This window comes from Anolis carolinensis, chromosome 2 (assembly GCF_035594765.1).
Source record: "Anolis carolinensis isolate JA03-04 chromosome 2, rAnoCar3.1.pri, whole genome shotgun sequence".
NCBI lineage: Eukaryota > Metazoa > Chordata > Lepidosauria > Squamata > Dactyloidae > Anolis > Anolis carolinensis.
The window spans coordinates 152,516,060-152,530,061 of NC_085842.1; the positions used below are offsets into that span (position 1 = coordinate 152,516,060).

The 14,002-nt window shown below is 38.1% G+C and overlaps 2 protein-coding genes across 4 annotated transcripts in view; both read left to right on the forward strand.

The window, feature by feature from the left end:
• slc39a11 (solute carrier family 39 member 11) overlaps positions 1–14,002 on the forward strand; it is a 432,840-nt gene that overhangs the window by 26,546 nt on the left and 392,292 nt on the right. The window lies entirely within an intron of this gene.
• Positions 6,824–13,296, forward strand: LOC134296295 (uncharacterized). The gene is made up of 2 exons (XM_062970858.1): positions 6,824–12,837; positions 13,064–13,296. Exon 1 carries the CDS (start codon positions 10,385–10,387, stop codon positions 12,479–12,481), a length of 2,097 nt encoding a protein of 698 aa, XP_062826928.1. The 5' UTR covers positions 6,824–10,384; the 3' UTR covers positions 12,482–12,837; positions 13,064–13,296.

Here is a 14,002-nt window from a genome sequence, read left to right on the forward strand (position 1 = left end):
TGTAAGTAGGAAGACCTTAAAATGATTTACGAAAAATAATAAAAGTGCTAATTTTTCTTTATGGCCAGTCGTCCTTTCAAGAGAAATGCAGCACACTCCAGCAGTTAAGCAATCATGTGTGAAATGAATTTTTATAGTCTGTTTTCCTGATTATTCCACTGGGTTTTGACTGCTGTTTTTAAGAGCTTAGATACCAGGTCCTCTTTTTCTGTTTTGTTTTGGTGTAGATCAAAACAAGCTACTAAACAAGTAATGCGTTTCAGGTTTAATAATAGGAAACCAGTAATGTTGTCCATTCTGATAAATGGGCAAAGTGGCTTTCCTTTTAAGAACATTCTCATTTAATATGCTTAGGTACCTCTGATTAACTGTTGAAGTGGAAAATATAAATGACATTGGGGGAAAATGCATTGGTGGGAAATGCATAATTGCCCAGTCCAAACCATGCTCAATATTAATTCTAAGGTGGGAACTTAAAAAGTACAGTAGAGTCTCACTTATCCAACATTCGCTTATCCAGCGTTCTGGATTATCCAACGCAGGCTGCCTTTTAGTAGTCAATGTTTTTGTAGTAAATGTTTTCAATACATTGCGATGTTTTGGTGCTAAATTCGTAAATACAGTAATTACTACATAACGTTACTGTGTATTAAACTGCTTTTTCTGCCAATTTGTTGTACAACATGATGTTTTGATGCTTAATTTGTAAAATCATAATGTAATTTGACATTTAGTAGGCTTTTCCTTAATCCCTCCTTATTATCCAACATTTCGCTTATCCAATGATCTGCTGGCCCGTTTATGTTGGATAAGTGAGACTCTACTGTAATGCTTTTGTGAACTTAAAAACTTGATCCCAGTGTGTGCGTATTTGCCCTTCTCTTTGCCAGAGTAGTGTGCTCCAAGATGGGAAAGCTTTTTATCCCACGGCCATTTGATTAGGATGATTTGATCTTTCAACTTAATCTTAGAAAAAATATTGTAAACGTTGACTCCTTGGTGATTATCAAAGCACTGCAAATACACAGATTTTTGAATATGGTTGTGGAATCTGTAGGCCTTGTCACCAGGGGCCACTTCACATGCCACAATTATAGTAATGGGGCTCCACTTTTACTTCTGTGGCCATATCTCCTGGGATCCTGGTTTTGTAATTTGTGCAGCAACATCAGAGGAACTCTCTTGTGAATTCTAAAGGATTTCTTCCCTAAACCACCAAAACTTAGATTCCTGTAGGATGCAATCATTGCAGTTCAAGTGGAATTATAGCACTATAACTGTGTCGTGTGAAAGGGTACCAAATATACAGCATAGTATTCTGACTCTTTCTTTTGTTTGTTGATTTCTTGGCTTCTGGGCACTTAGTGGTTTGGATGTACAGAGCCATGTCAAAGATGATAAAATATTGTAGCTTTCCGATGGTTGCATTCTGTGAAACATTACTTTGAACTACCGATTAACACATTGCTGTACCACACTATGATACTCTTTCGTTATGGTTTGCCTTCAAGTCACTTTCACATACTTCCTTAAAAGAAAAGAAAAATCTGATCCAAGCTTCACAGTTTACAAAGTTATTTAACCTTTTCTGAAAGGAAAAAAAAAAAAAAAACACCAGAAACTCAACAAAAGCACTACCTTAGCAATGTGTGCCCTAGAGTGTAAACCATGCCATTTTGGTACATGCCACCTTTCTTGTTTCGTTGAAAGGTGGAGCTTTTTGAAGTTTCTGAAATGTTCCAGTAATTGTTTTGGCTAGTGTTTTCAGCTGAATTCAAAAGAACATTTTGAAGTGCTGACATCACATTCAAAATAACATAACTGGAGGCTCATGGAAATTAATGTTTCTGGAAAGAGATGTTTGGTGTGTCAAAGAGAAAACATTTTTAGAGATTTCAACTTCAATTTTGGGTCCATTTAGTGTGGGCTGTGCCTTGTTGAACCTAGTGGGACTTATTCTAAGTCTAAATGCATTCTAGCATTGTGCTGTTTCAAGACACATTTATGTATTGTAACTATTGTATTGCGATTTCAAACGTCATATCTGAAAACAGTAGAAATCGTTCTTTGTAGCTGTGACAGTGAAGCATTTGTGACACACATAAAGTTATGTTTCACTGAAAATGCTTATTATAGTAAGAAAACTATCATTAGAAGATGTTGTTCTTGCAGTTTTAATGGATGCAGTCAATACTGTGTGTGTGCATGCATGTCTGCATTTGCTTATGAGATAAGACTCAGGACACTTTCACATTACACAGTTGTAGTGCTGTGCTTCCACTTTAGCTATCATGTCTTCTTCGTAAGGAGTCCTGGGATTTTTAGGTTTCTTACTGGCAAGGTTGTAACTAAGAGGGGGAGGGGATTAGGGTTTCCACCCCCCCCCCCCGCCAAATTTTTCAATTTTTTTAAAATCCTGGTTTATTCATGAATTTTAGCTGATTAACCAAATCCCCATGAGTGTCCACTGAAGTTTATCTGTCTTGAGTGTCCACTGAAGTTTATCAATGGAGCCTGATTTCTAAATTATTTTGTGTTATGGAACTACTCTTCATGATTCGCTAAGAACAAGTTTCACTCCCCCCCCCCCCCCCAATTTTTCTGGTTATGGTCCTGTTTACCAGCACCAAAGCTGCTCTGGTAGAAGACAATATAAAAGATAGGAAAGAAAGAGCATGTGGATTGAGATCAGGTGAATAAATAATGGCTGTGTTATCATCAGGTACCCTATGGAACTGTTCTAACTGAAAGAGAAACCATTGCAAATTTGGAATGTCCTCATGTTTGGTCTGGTACTACCGTAGCTCACTCAATGCCAACCTGAGGCACTTTCACATTACACAATTTTAGCAGTATGATCCCAGTTTAATAGCCACAGTGTGATCTTGTGACATCTTCTTAATGTTTGTAGTTTGGTCAGAGGCATCAGAGGAGCTCCTTGACTGAGGATCCTAAAGCCCCCCTTCCCTCCAAAATAAATCTACATAACAAGCCTTGGATCTATAGGATGTCATTGTGTCATTAAAAGCATAATCCTAGTGCTCTTATTAGGTATTATTAAGGGCCTCCTGAAGAAAAATGAAGTGATAGTGGGAGCTAGATTCAGAATATATGGGATGCGGATAAATGAGGAACAGTAAGGTTTGTCTTGTGGTGGAGGAGAATCGGTACGATGTTTGAGAAATTTGGAGATAATATTAGAAAATTGAAAACTATTAGAAGGGGTACTATTGACAGATCTAGCTTCCGGAGCCAGAGTAGATAATATTCTGGTTCTTGCTGCAAGCTATTCAGGAGGAAAAAAAATCCTTTTTTGGATGACTGCATACCATTTACTCTCTGAGCTGCATTGATCTTTTTAGGTAATGATCACATTTCATGGTGATGCATTTACCTTAGAGGGCTATAATATGTAATAATATAACCTCCAAAGGGCATCTTAGAAAGGTATATGTATTATTACCGTGTTTTTGATCACCCGTTTATGCTGGAAAAATGAAACTATGCAAGCACAGAGAATAATCCCCCAAGTAAAGAAGCCTTATGTATGTATGTATGTATTTAAAGCCGTTTTTTAGGAGACAACAATGGTGGCGCAATGGGTTAAACCATTGTGCCAGCCGAACTGCTGACTTGAAGGTTGGCGGTTCAAATCCGCAAGATGGGGTGAGCTTCCGTCTGTCAGCCCTAGTTAACAATGTGGAGCACTAGTAAAAGTGAGGTTAGTGGGGATTGGTGTCATTGGTTACTGCTAGAAAACTGACTCTTTGTAGAGCTGCCACAGTCCTCTCCAGAGAAGTGTCCTAGCTCCCTGTGTTTCTTATTTGACTTCATATTTCAGTGGTATTCTCATAGCATAGATGCTCTTTCTTGTGAGCAGTGATTTTATTACATGCTGTGTGTGTGTTTCCTCTTACTTTATATTATGTCACACTTTGCCAACCTGGGATGAATTTGTATTGGAAATGGTGTCCATTCCAATGGGGTTAATGCAGTGTACATATATCCAAGATTTTCATAACTGTACTATAAGATGTGTATGAGAATTTGCCACAAATTATTTGCAAATTTATATGTGTAAGGAAAGGAATACATACAGTACTTGTGACTGAAATGAAGAAATGCACAGTCGTGATTATATTACCACAAAAGTATGAAGTGATAACCTCATCACTGCTCACCATTCTCATGATTTGTGTGCGCGAGAGTATTTCCTTCTACTTCATTTCCTCTTTCATAGTGACATATATTGGCAGTGAAAACTCTGAATTCTGTATTGTAACCCCTACATCTAAAAGGTCTATGCTGTACTTATGAAAGAAAAAGAGACTTGACATGTTGTGGTACTGACCTTTCTTTCCATTTCATTCTCCTCAATAAGTTTTGATTAATTTCCCTTCCATTTCCAGCCTGGGATGATTCTTTGAAAGCTGTTGGCTTAGATAATTATGGAAGCTTCTTGACAGCTATGAACATGCGGAAAGACACACAAATGGCGCTCTTTTAGATGCACATAATACTTCATTAATTCACTGCATTTTCTTTTGTGACCTTGAAGGTTGCCTTTCTAAATTAGTCCAAAATAAATCCAAATTTGCCTGGATTTTTCTCCTGCCTATATGTATTTTAAGACAGGAATTAATATTTTAAAATGTTGGTATAAACTGCCAGTTCAGAATGTAACAGTAGTTTTTGAAACAGCACCACAGTACTGCACAGTCTTTAAAAACTTCATGTGTCCTGTGCTGCATCCTTCTCCTCAGCTCCCCTTCGACCCCACATTATCCTTGATAGTAACATACTGTCTAAATTTTAAGAGAGCTCATTTTTTTTGTTCTGCTTCATAAAGGAACTTCTTCTTAAAATTAGATGCATGTTTACATGGAAGACAAGCTACAGAAAACAGTGAATTTTCTCTAGACTTTTACCGAAAATAATTGTATTTATATTCCGCCCTTCTCACCCCGAAGGGGACTCAGGGCCGATCACAATGTACACATACAAGGCAATATGCCATATGAACATAGAGACAAAGACAGAGACACAGAGGCAATTTAACCTTCTCCAGCTTCCAACTTCCCGAGTATATGCTTGATTCTGGCCGCAGCTGCTTCATCATCCACTGTGATGCCGACTTCCTAATTCCAAACGTTGCTGGATGATTTTTATGGTGTCGTAAAATAGTTAAATTAGCCTCCCCACATAGTGGTACCTAAATTTCCTACTTGATAGATGCAACTATCTTTTGGGTTGCTTGGGTCAACAACGAGCAGGGCTATTTTTTATTTTAATGGTCGGGTGCTCACTCCGCCACGGGCTGGCCTCGAACTCATGACCTCTTAGTCATAGTGATTTATTGCAGCTGGCTAGCCCTGACTCTAGGAGTGAACCATGAGATGGTCAATGTGGAACACCACATAGCTGTCAACCACTGCTTGTTTTTTTGCCATCTGAGAGTGCAGTGGGTTTAGAAATTCTCTGAGTAAGCCTAGATGCTTGCATCCCTAGATTAATTAAGAAGATTCCTGAACAGGGTATGAGAGACATGTAGGCTTTGTTTCTCCCAAAATTATATCTGGGCCATTGCGGAATTGCCCAGAGTTGTGACCAAAAGCAAGCCTATCAAGATACCATATCAAGAAGTATAAAACACGGTATCATAAGTGAACACAGAAACTGAGGTAGAAATAAATGGGAAGACAGCAGAAGTCAGAATGTGGGCAGCAAGCTTAAATAATGGTTTTAAGTTCCCTATGTAGACTAGAGTGAGAACTTCCCAGTCTATATTCACTGGAATGACTTTCTCCTTTGCCTGTCAGAGAGGACTGCCTGATGGGCTGGCAAAATTATGTTGTGGGATCCCTGATGAGCATCATAGCCATCAAATAAGACAATTCTGATCTATATAAGAGGGTGGTTTCCTATGGCTCTGTGTTGAGAGCTCCCTGATAAGTTTGCAAACCTATGTTCCTTCAAGAAATTGCCATTGCAGTCTGATCTGTCTGTTTATTCTGAAAGTCTGGTATTAGAACAACTTGGCTGTTGTAGACTAAAAACCTCTCCAGTCCAGCCTTCTCTTCCCACGGTAACATGCTTCTAGGAAACCCACAAAGAAGAACATAATAATAAGAAGTGCAATAGAATAATGATTATGATTATGATTATTTATTTGTAACCTGCCCTATCTCCCCAATGGGACTTAGGATGGTTTCCAACAAAATTGGCAAAAATTCAATGCCATAATAAAAAGACAAACAAAAAATCAAGACAAAGCAATAAATAAAACAGCATCAATATAAACGTATAAGTAACCAAAAAGTAACCAAAAACTAAGAACTTAAATAAACATGATTAATATAGTGTCTTCCTGTTCATGTTCCCAAGAAGGTGATGTCGAGAGTCATGTTCCAGTTGATCCTGCAGCCATCATGTCTAATTTCTATCAGTAGTTTATATACAGTTGAAGTGCATTCTGTTTCTGGATATTCTGATTTTACATGACCTTTGAATTCTGCCTGAAAAAACACAAAATGGGGCATCTGTTAACAGCAATATTGGTACTGTGTCATTTCTGACAGAGGATCATGATGCAGGGCAAAGGAAACATTGCTCCCAACTTCATTTTGCTCCAAAGATATCTGATTAAAAGGTCAACTCTTAGAAGCAAAAGAGTATAGGAACTGAATGTACTAAATCTTTTAGCAAACTGACAATCCAGATTTTTTTTTTTTTACTTTTGATAGACTCCTTGTCCTATATTGTATTTCTTTGGATTTTCAGCAAGAAATGTCACATCTGTTGGAGAACCTAGCTAGTACCTAGCTTATGTAATATTTTCTTACTACAGAAGCTCGCTCCATCAAAGCACACTTTTCATCTTGTTTACAGTCCCTTAGCTTTCCTGCTGTTTTTCATAAATGCTCTTTGCAGTTTTCATCTCCAGTGTTGAACTAAATGCAATGGATGGCATTGGCAGTCAGTCAATATGTATGGATCAGGAGGGATCTTTGCCATTTTTATGAGGCAATTTAGCTCTATGCCTTCTAAGTGCTAGCTTAAAAGCAGAATCATGTATGGCACATCAGTAATTACTGCCTCATTATTCTGGTTATATTTGTCTCGAGGAAAAGAGTTTTGCCTGGAAAAGTATTTTTGGAGCTTTTCCCTGTTAAAGTGAAAAAGCTTTTTACAGCTAGGTTTTAGACATTATTCATGATAATTTTGAAATGGGGGACATGGGCATTATTGTTTGAAGCTAGAATCCATACATCCTTCTGGCTTGAAATTCTTTCAGGCAACACAGTTGTTGTAGACACATTTACAAAATTTGTGCCAGTAGAGGTTGTTGCTCATGGTGAGTGTGGCCCGTTTGAAGACATCAATTTCCCAAAAGGCAGTATGTTCAAACTAAGTGAGAAGTAACTTGCCAAGAAACCTAATGAAAATACAGAAGTACAAGTTGAGTTGGACACAGCAAAGTGGCTCAGAGACAAGAAACTCACGCCAAAATCGACGACTGTACAGTGCAAGCCCCACATCTGTACAGTCGTCGATATGTTCTTGCAAATACCATGGAAACTGGACACTAGTGAACAATAGTGAACTTTGTGGAAATGAATGGCTTCTACCAAAAGTTACCATAGAGATGCTTGAAGGATCTAAAAAATTCATAGAGAGGTATCCTCTTTTGAGACTTGCCCTACTTGTCTTCCTTTGCTGACTGCTTAGTCTTCAATTTAATGGCAGTACAGGCTGAGCATTCCTTATCTGAAATGCTTGGGACGTTTTCCATATTTCAGGGGTGTTTCCCTGAGATTTTGGAATACCTGCGTATACACAAAATTCATTAATGTTTCCTATACCACCTATAAACATAGCTTGTAAGTAATTTTATGCACAATTTAAAAAATAATTTTATGTATGAAACCAAGTTTATGTGCACTGAACTATCAGAAAGCAAAAGTGCTACTATCTTAGAGACCCATGTCATTGCCTAATGTGGCTGATATCTTATTGTTATTTGAGTAATGAATTCCTCTGGCTAAGTCTGAATTTTAGAGGAGCTGTCTTATTAATGGTGGTATAGATTTGCCATCTTTAAAACTCAGATTAAAACCAGATTCACCATCTCAGGGACATGAAAGTCACCAGCCACCGTTACGAATTAGAGTTGAGGATGCCTTTCATGCTTTACTTTTTTCCTTCCTCTTTTCTCTTTTGAAACCTGGATCTACTTTTTTTTCCTCCCCATCTCTCCAAAAGGCAGTTAAGAAAATATTACATATGTTTCTGTTTCCACCTTAGATTATTGTTTTGGAGGGTTTGAGGAAGGTTGAGTGTTATGGTCTTGCAAAACACGCCACTTATGAATCCTGCTGAATAGTTCTGCAATGAAAAGCACACAGCCTCGATTTCCTTGCTTTTGCCGTTGTAAGGAAATGTGCAAATATGAGATGAAATGAGCTCTTCAGTTTTGAATATTCTCTTTCAGCGTTCTTTTTGCACTTTGTATAGCTGAGATGTTTTTGTGAGAGCAAACTAGTACTTTGAGATGGGGCTTTAATGAGCTGTAACTCCCTGTGTGGGAAATGAAGCTCTCCCTTCGCTTCTTTCTCCCTCTCCCCCTTCACTCATTTTTGCTTCAGAAGCATATGAGGTTAATTTGATGCCGTTGACATTCCTCAGTGACTATGGAATCTGGCTGCTGCACTGACTGGAATAAAAGAATGTCACATCATTTTTTAAATGGATGAAATAACAGTGATGATGCTGGTGGAAAGTGACTCAGAGCCACACTAAGGAAATCAGTCTGTCATTTTGTACAACTTCATTGAACCAGTTGGGACCTTTCGGATCTGCTGTCATTTTTGTAAAAGCAGTTGTTAGGAGTGATCCAGCTGTCAAGTTTCAGAGACTGCTTGCCTCTAAGTACCTTTTAACTTGGAAACTACGAGACATCCTTTTACTACATCATTGTGAAAGAACGGTGCTCCATGCAGTCATGCCAGCCACATGACCTTGGAGGTGTCTACGGATGAGCACCAACCGCCAGAGTCAGACATGACTGGACTTAACATCAGGGGAAACCTTTACCTTTTACCTTGTGAAAGAACTATTGCTTTTATGTCTGTTGAGGTTTCGGAGATATTGGGCTGATTAATGTTAGCAGAAAGACTTCAGTCAACTTTGTCTCCATTCATGCCATACCAATTAGGATGAACAGGGTCAGGGTTTTCAGAGTTTCGTAGAAACTCCCAGAAGAAGAGAGGAATGCATCTTTTTTAAAGGTTGTAATATTTTTCTCTTTGGCCAGATGTTTCTGTTTGGATTTAACTTCTCTATGAGTATTTAGTGTTAAACCACTGAGCTGCTGAACTTGCAGAGGTTGGCAGTTCGAATCCAGGGTGTGGGGTGAGCTCCTGCTATTAGCCAGATATATTATTTACTGAACTGATTCATTTTCAATTGTATATATAGGAGGTCATTTGTGTTTGAGTTGACTCAGGAACCCATTTAGAGTGTTCTTTCCAAAGCTTTGCTTTGTCATGGCTGAGTGGCAACAAGGATTAAGTTTTGATGATAAATTTAAGGAATCCTTAATCAAAGACAGATCATTGTTTGAATCTGGGGAATCTACTTCTGGTAACCCCAACACGGCAACAGGCATAAGGGAGTATGAAAAACTGAAACGCAGAGAGATTAGATTAGATTTACATGCTTCAACATTGGCAGAATATATCAGAGCTAACAGAATTCCTAGGGGATTACGGATTTTTAAACCCCCAGGAATGTTTCATGATGATGAATCCTTTAATCAAAAATGGGTGGCAATTCTCAATAAGTGCTCGCAGGATTTGATGCTCTTACTTATTGCACGCTCCAATGATGAAATAGCCAATGTAAGAACCCAAACTCAGGTTATATTGGAGAGACTCAACTCTGAGGACCAGTTTAAAACTGATTTGGACACCCTCACATGTAAACTTAAAGAATTTTCCCAACAACTTAGATCTTTCAAACTTAAAAAGTTTGAGCGGGATGAAAATGATTACAACAATAACAGAGTTTACCAGTGGCTATACTCTAAACGCCAATATTCTAAAAAACAAGTAAGGTTTAGTGAATATACTTCTGAAGAAGACACAGAATCCATGTCAGACAGTTCAGGACGTAGCATGGCCTCTACTAGGAGTGATAACATTCGGGTACCCAGACGTACGGGGCGTACTAGGAATAGACCCAATCGTTTTTTTCAAGAGGCTCCAAATGCCAAACGGAAGACCTAGTCGTGAATTTATCTAGAAGAGTTCTAACCCCTCAAGAGAGGGAGGTTGTCAACAAAGGTCTATCATTTGTCCCTAAACCTAAGTATAATCCATTTAGGATGCGAATAGAATTAGCTAGGTTATTTCGCACCATTAGATTAAGACATCATTTTGGAACCAAAATAAACCCTATTACCTCCACTTTCAAACCACGGAGTAATTTTTTTCCTACGACTGACCATATTGGCCTCAGAGTTTTTGAGAAGACAGTATCTGAAGAATTATGTTGTACAATTACAAAGCAAAAAAGATCATACAGTACAAATTTTTCCAGTAAGGAATGGCACATCCTACACAATTTAGCTAATGACAAAGATCTGGTTTGGAAGCCAGCTGATAAAGGTGGAGCCATAGTATTAATGAACCGCACTGATTATATGGATGAGATCCATAGACAATTATCTGTAAGAGAACATTATCTCAATATAGAACGGGACCCTACACACCATATCCAGTCAATTATAAGAACGGTGACATTGGAAGGGCTGGCACTTGGATATATATCAGAGGATGTATATAAATTTCTACATACACCATGGCCCAGAATCCCTGTACTATATACTCTACCCAAAATACATAAAAACATCAGACCGGTACCTGGCCGTCCTATTGTATCCGGATCGGGCTCAGTCTTAGAACCACTAGCTAAATTTGTGGACCACTATTTACAACCTTTTGTGAAACAGACTTCTTCCTATGTTAGAGATACAAAACATTTTATTAACATTATTGAATCCTTGGTGATCCCAACAGATGCAGTCCTGATGTCTGTAGATGTAATATCACTGTATACCAATATTCCGTTAGAGGAGGCACGACATATATGTGAATCAACCTTGAACAGGAGGCCTAATCACCACCCTCCCACCTTTTTTTTGTTGGATCTTCTTGATATTATTCTTGAAAAAAATTACTTCAAGTTTGATGAAAAATACTATTTCCAAATACAAGGTGTAGCCATGGGCAGTCCTGTCGCGCCAGCGATAGCCAATTTATTCATGGATAATTTGGAGAATGAAACTATCTTGAATCACACAAAGAACCCTGTAGCGGACGGCATTATCAAATATTGTAGATTTATTGATGATATCTTTATCATTGTTAATTCACATCAGGAGGCAGTAACGTTATTATCCTGGATCAATACAATTCACCTCAAAATTAAATTTACAGGAAACATCAGTTCTACATCCTTGATTTTTCTAGATGTCGTGGTTACAAAGGAAAATGATCGATTGAAAGTGAGTAACCACCGAAAAACCACTGATAGAAACTCCTTGTTACATTACAACAGTTACCATCATTGGGCATTAAAAAATAATTTACCCTTTACACAGATGCTCAGGATTAAACGCAACTCCTCTACCCTACAGGACTTCAATCAGGAAATGGAAGAGACGAAAAGCAGGTTCAGAAATCGAGGTTACCCAGAGTCCATAATACAATCAGCCTACTCGAAGGTTGCCAGTATTCCTAGATCTAAACTCCTAGAGGACAAAATTAGACCAGGAGTAGACAGATTGATATGGCCACTCACACTTACAAGTTTGTCCAATCTAGCCATCAAAACTGTTAAAAAGTACTGGAACTTAATAAGAGACATCCCTGGATGTGATAGACCCCCTCTGGTAGCATATAAAAGAACAAGGAATATTGGGGATATATTGGTACATTCAAACATAACCAATAGGCCCCGGACTGTAAAATCTAATCTGGTGGGCAACTATCGCTGCCATCATTGTTCAGTATGCAGCCAATTGATAGAGACCAAAATCTTGACACACCAACATCTATCATTCGAATTTAAATTTCCCCATTTTGCCACCTGTACAACCAAAGGGGTTATTTACATGATAATTTGTGATTGTAATTTATCATATGTGGGGCAGACTCGTCGAGAAGTTAAGAGCAGAATTATAGAGCACAGGAGCAAAATACGAAATCATGTCAGAGAATCCATACTGTACAAACATTTCTGTGATCTACAGCATAGTCCTGAATCATTCAAATACCACATACTAGAAGTAGTATCACAATCCAAACATATGGACTTCAATAATAAACTTTTGCAAAGGGAAACATATTGGATTTTCAGATTACGGACAGAACATCCACAGGGCTTAAATGAACAAAATTCATACAGTTGTTATATATAGAACCTTAGCATACTATAAATCCCTAATTGAATACACCCAATACAATAAGGGTACTCATAGCACCATCTGGTGGTATTTCTTCTATATCTTCATATAAACCTTTCTGTTTCTTTAACATCTTCCCCTTTAAATTGAGGCAACCCCTTGATGCTTTTCATACTCGCAATTAGAACCTAACACACAGCAGAGTATCCCGTGAGTATATACTGTTTTAGAAATATACAATTTGTTTAAAAACAAATTTTTGGATGTTTGTAACTCTTTAATGCTTATGGCCACTCCTTGTTCCTTTGACCTAGATTCCACTGTAAAAAACAGGTATCTCTAAGGAGAACGAGTGTTAAATTTGGAACTATGTAAGTATATTGTAATGTTGTTTATAGTTATTACTCAATGGATAGGTAGTTACTTATATTTTGTGTATGTAACTATTGGTGTCTTTGATATACATTTCATAATGTAAATGACATGTATCTCTAAAGAGAACAAGTGTTAAGTTTGGAACCATGTTAGTATTAGGCAATGGATGATGTTTTATGGATATATTTTGTTACTTATGTTAGTGTACGTAACTATTTTCAGACCACCAGAGGAAGGCCTGATGCAGGGCCGAAACCGGTCGTGGCGAACTTACTCTTCTCGGCAATAGAATATACAACGCCGATTGCACTTCAATGTATATTGGACTATCCATTTGAGGCTGCTTGTTATTACTGTGAATTTAACGCCGACTGCATTTCTATGTATATGGGACAATCCATTTGATGGTGTTCGATATTACTGTGAATTTAAACAGTATATTAATTTGCCAGATATATTATTTACTGAACTGATTCATTTTCAATTGTATATATAGGAGGTCATTTGTGTTTGAGTTGACTCCTGCTATTAGCCCCAGCTTCTGCAAACCTAGCAGTTCGAAAACATGCAAATGTGAGTAGATCAATAGGTACTACTCCAGTGGGAAGGTAACAGTGCTCCATGCAGTCATGCCGGCCACATGAACTTGGAGGTGTCTATGGACAACGCCGGCTCTTCGTCTTGGAAATGGAGATGAGCATCAACCCCCAGAGTCAGACATGACTAGACTTAATGTCAGGGGAAAATCTTTACCTTTACCTTATGAGTACATATGATACCTGAAGGCACCAGATTCCTTCTGATCTCAGAAATAAAGCAGGCTGGGGCCTGGTTAGTACTGGAAGGGAGACTGCCAGGGAGTATTAGATGATCAAAGATATATGCAGAAGAAAGCATTGCCAAACTACTTTAAATATGCCTTGTTCAAGAAAACCCTTGGTAGGGTTGTCATAAGTCAAGATTCACCTTGAAGGCACCTAACAACAAAATAAACAACTGCCTCACTATGTGTGATTTCATTATGATTTTATAACTCTCCTTTTCTCTTTGTGAGTATACATCGAAAAATTTCTGCACTATCGCATTAAAAGAACCCTAAGCTAGTAAAGAGGAGTGTAGGAAGCAGTAATAGATCTGGCCACTGCTAAAAACCCCTTTAGC

Bases quoted from the DNA above. Each gene is read 5' to 3' on its own strand.
- LOC134296295 (XM_062970858.1), top strand. From the start codon at position 10,385: ATGCGAATAGAATTAGCTAGGTTATTTCGCACCATTAGATTAAGACAT.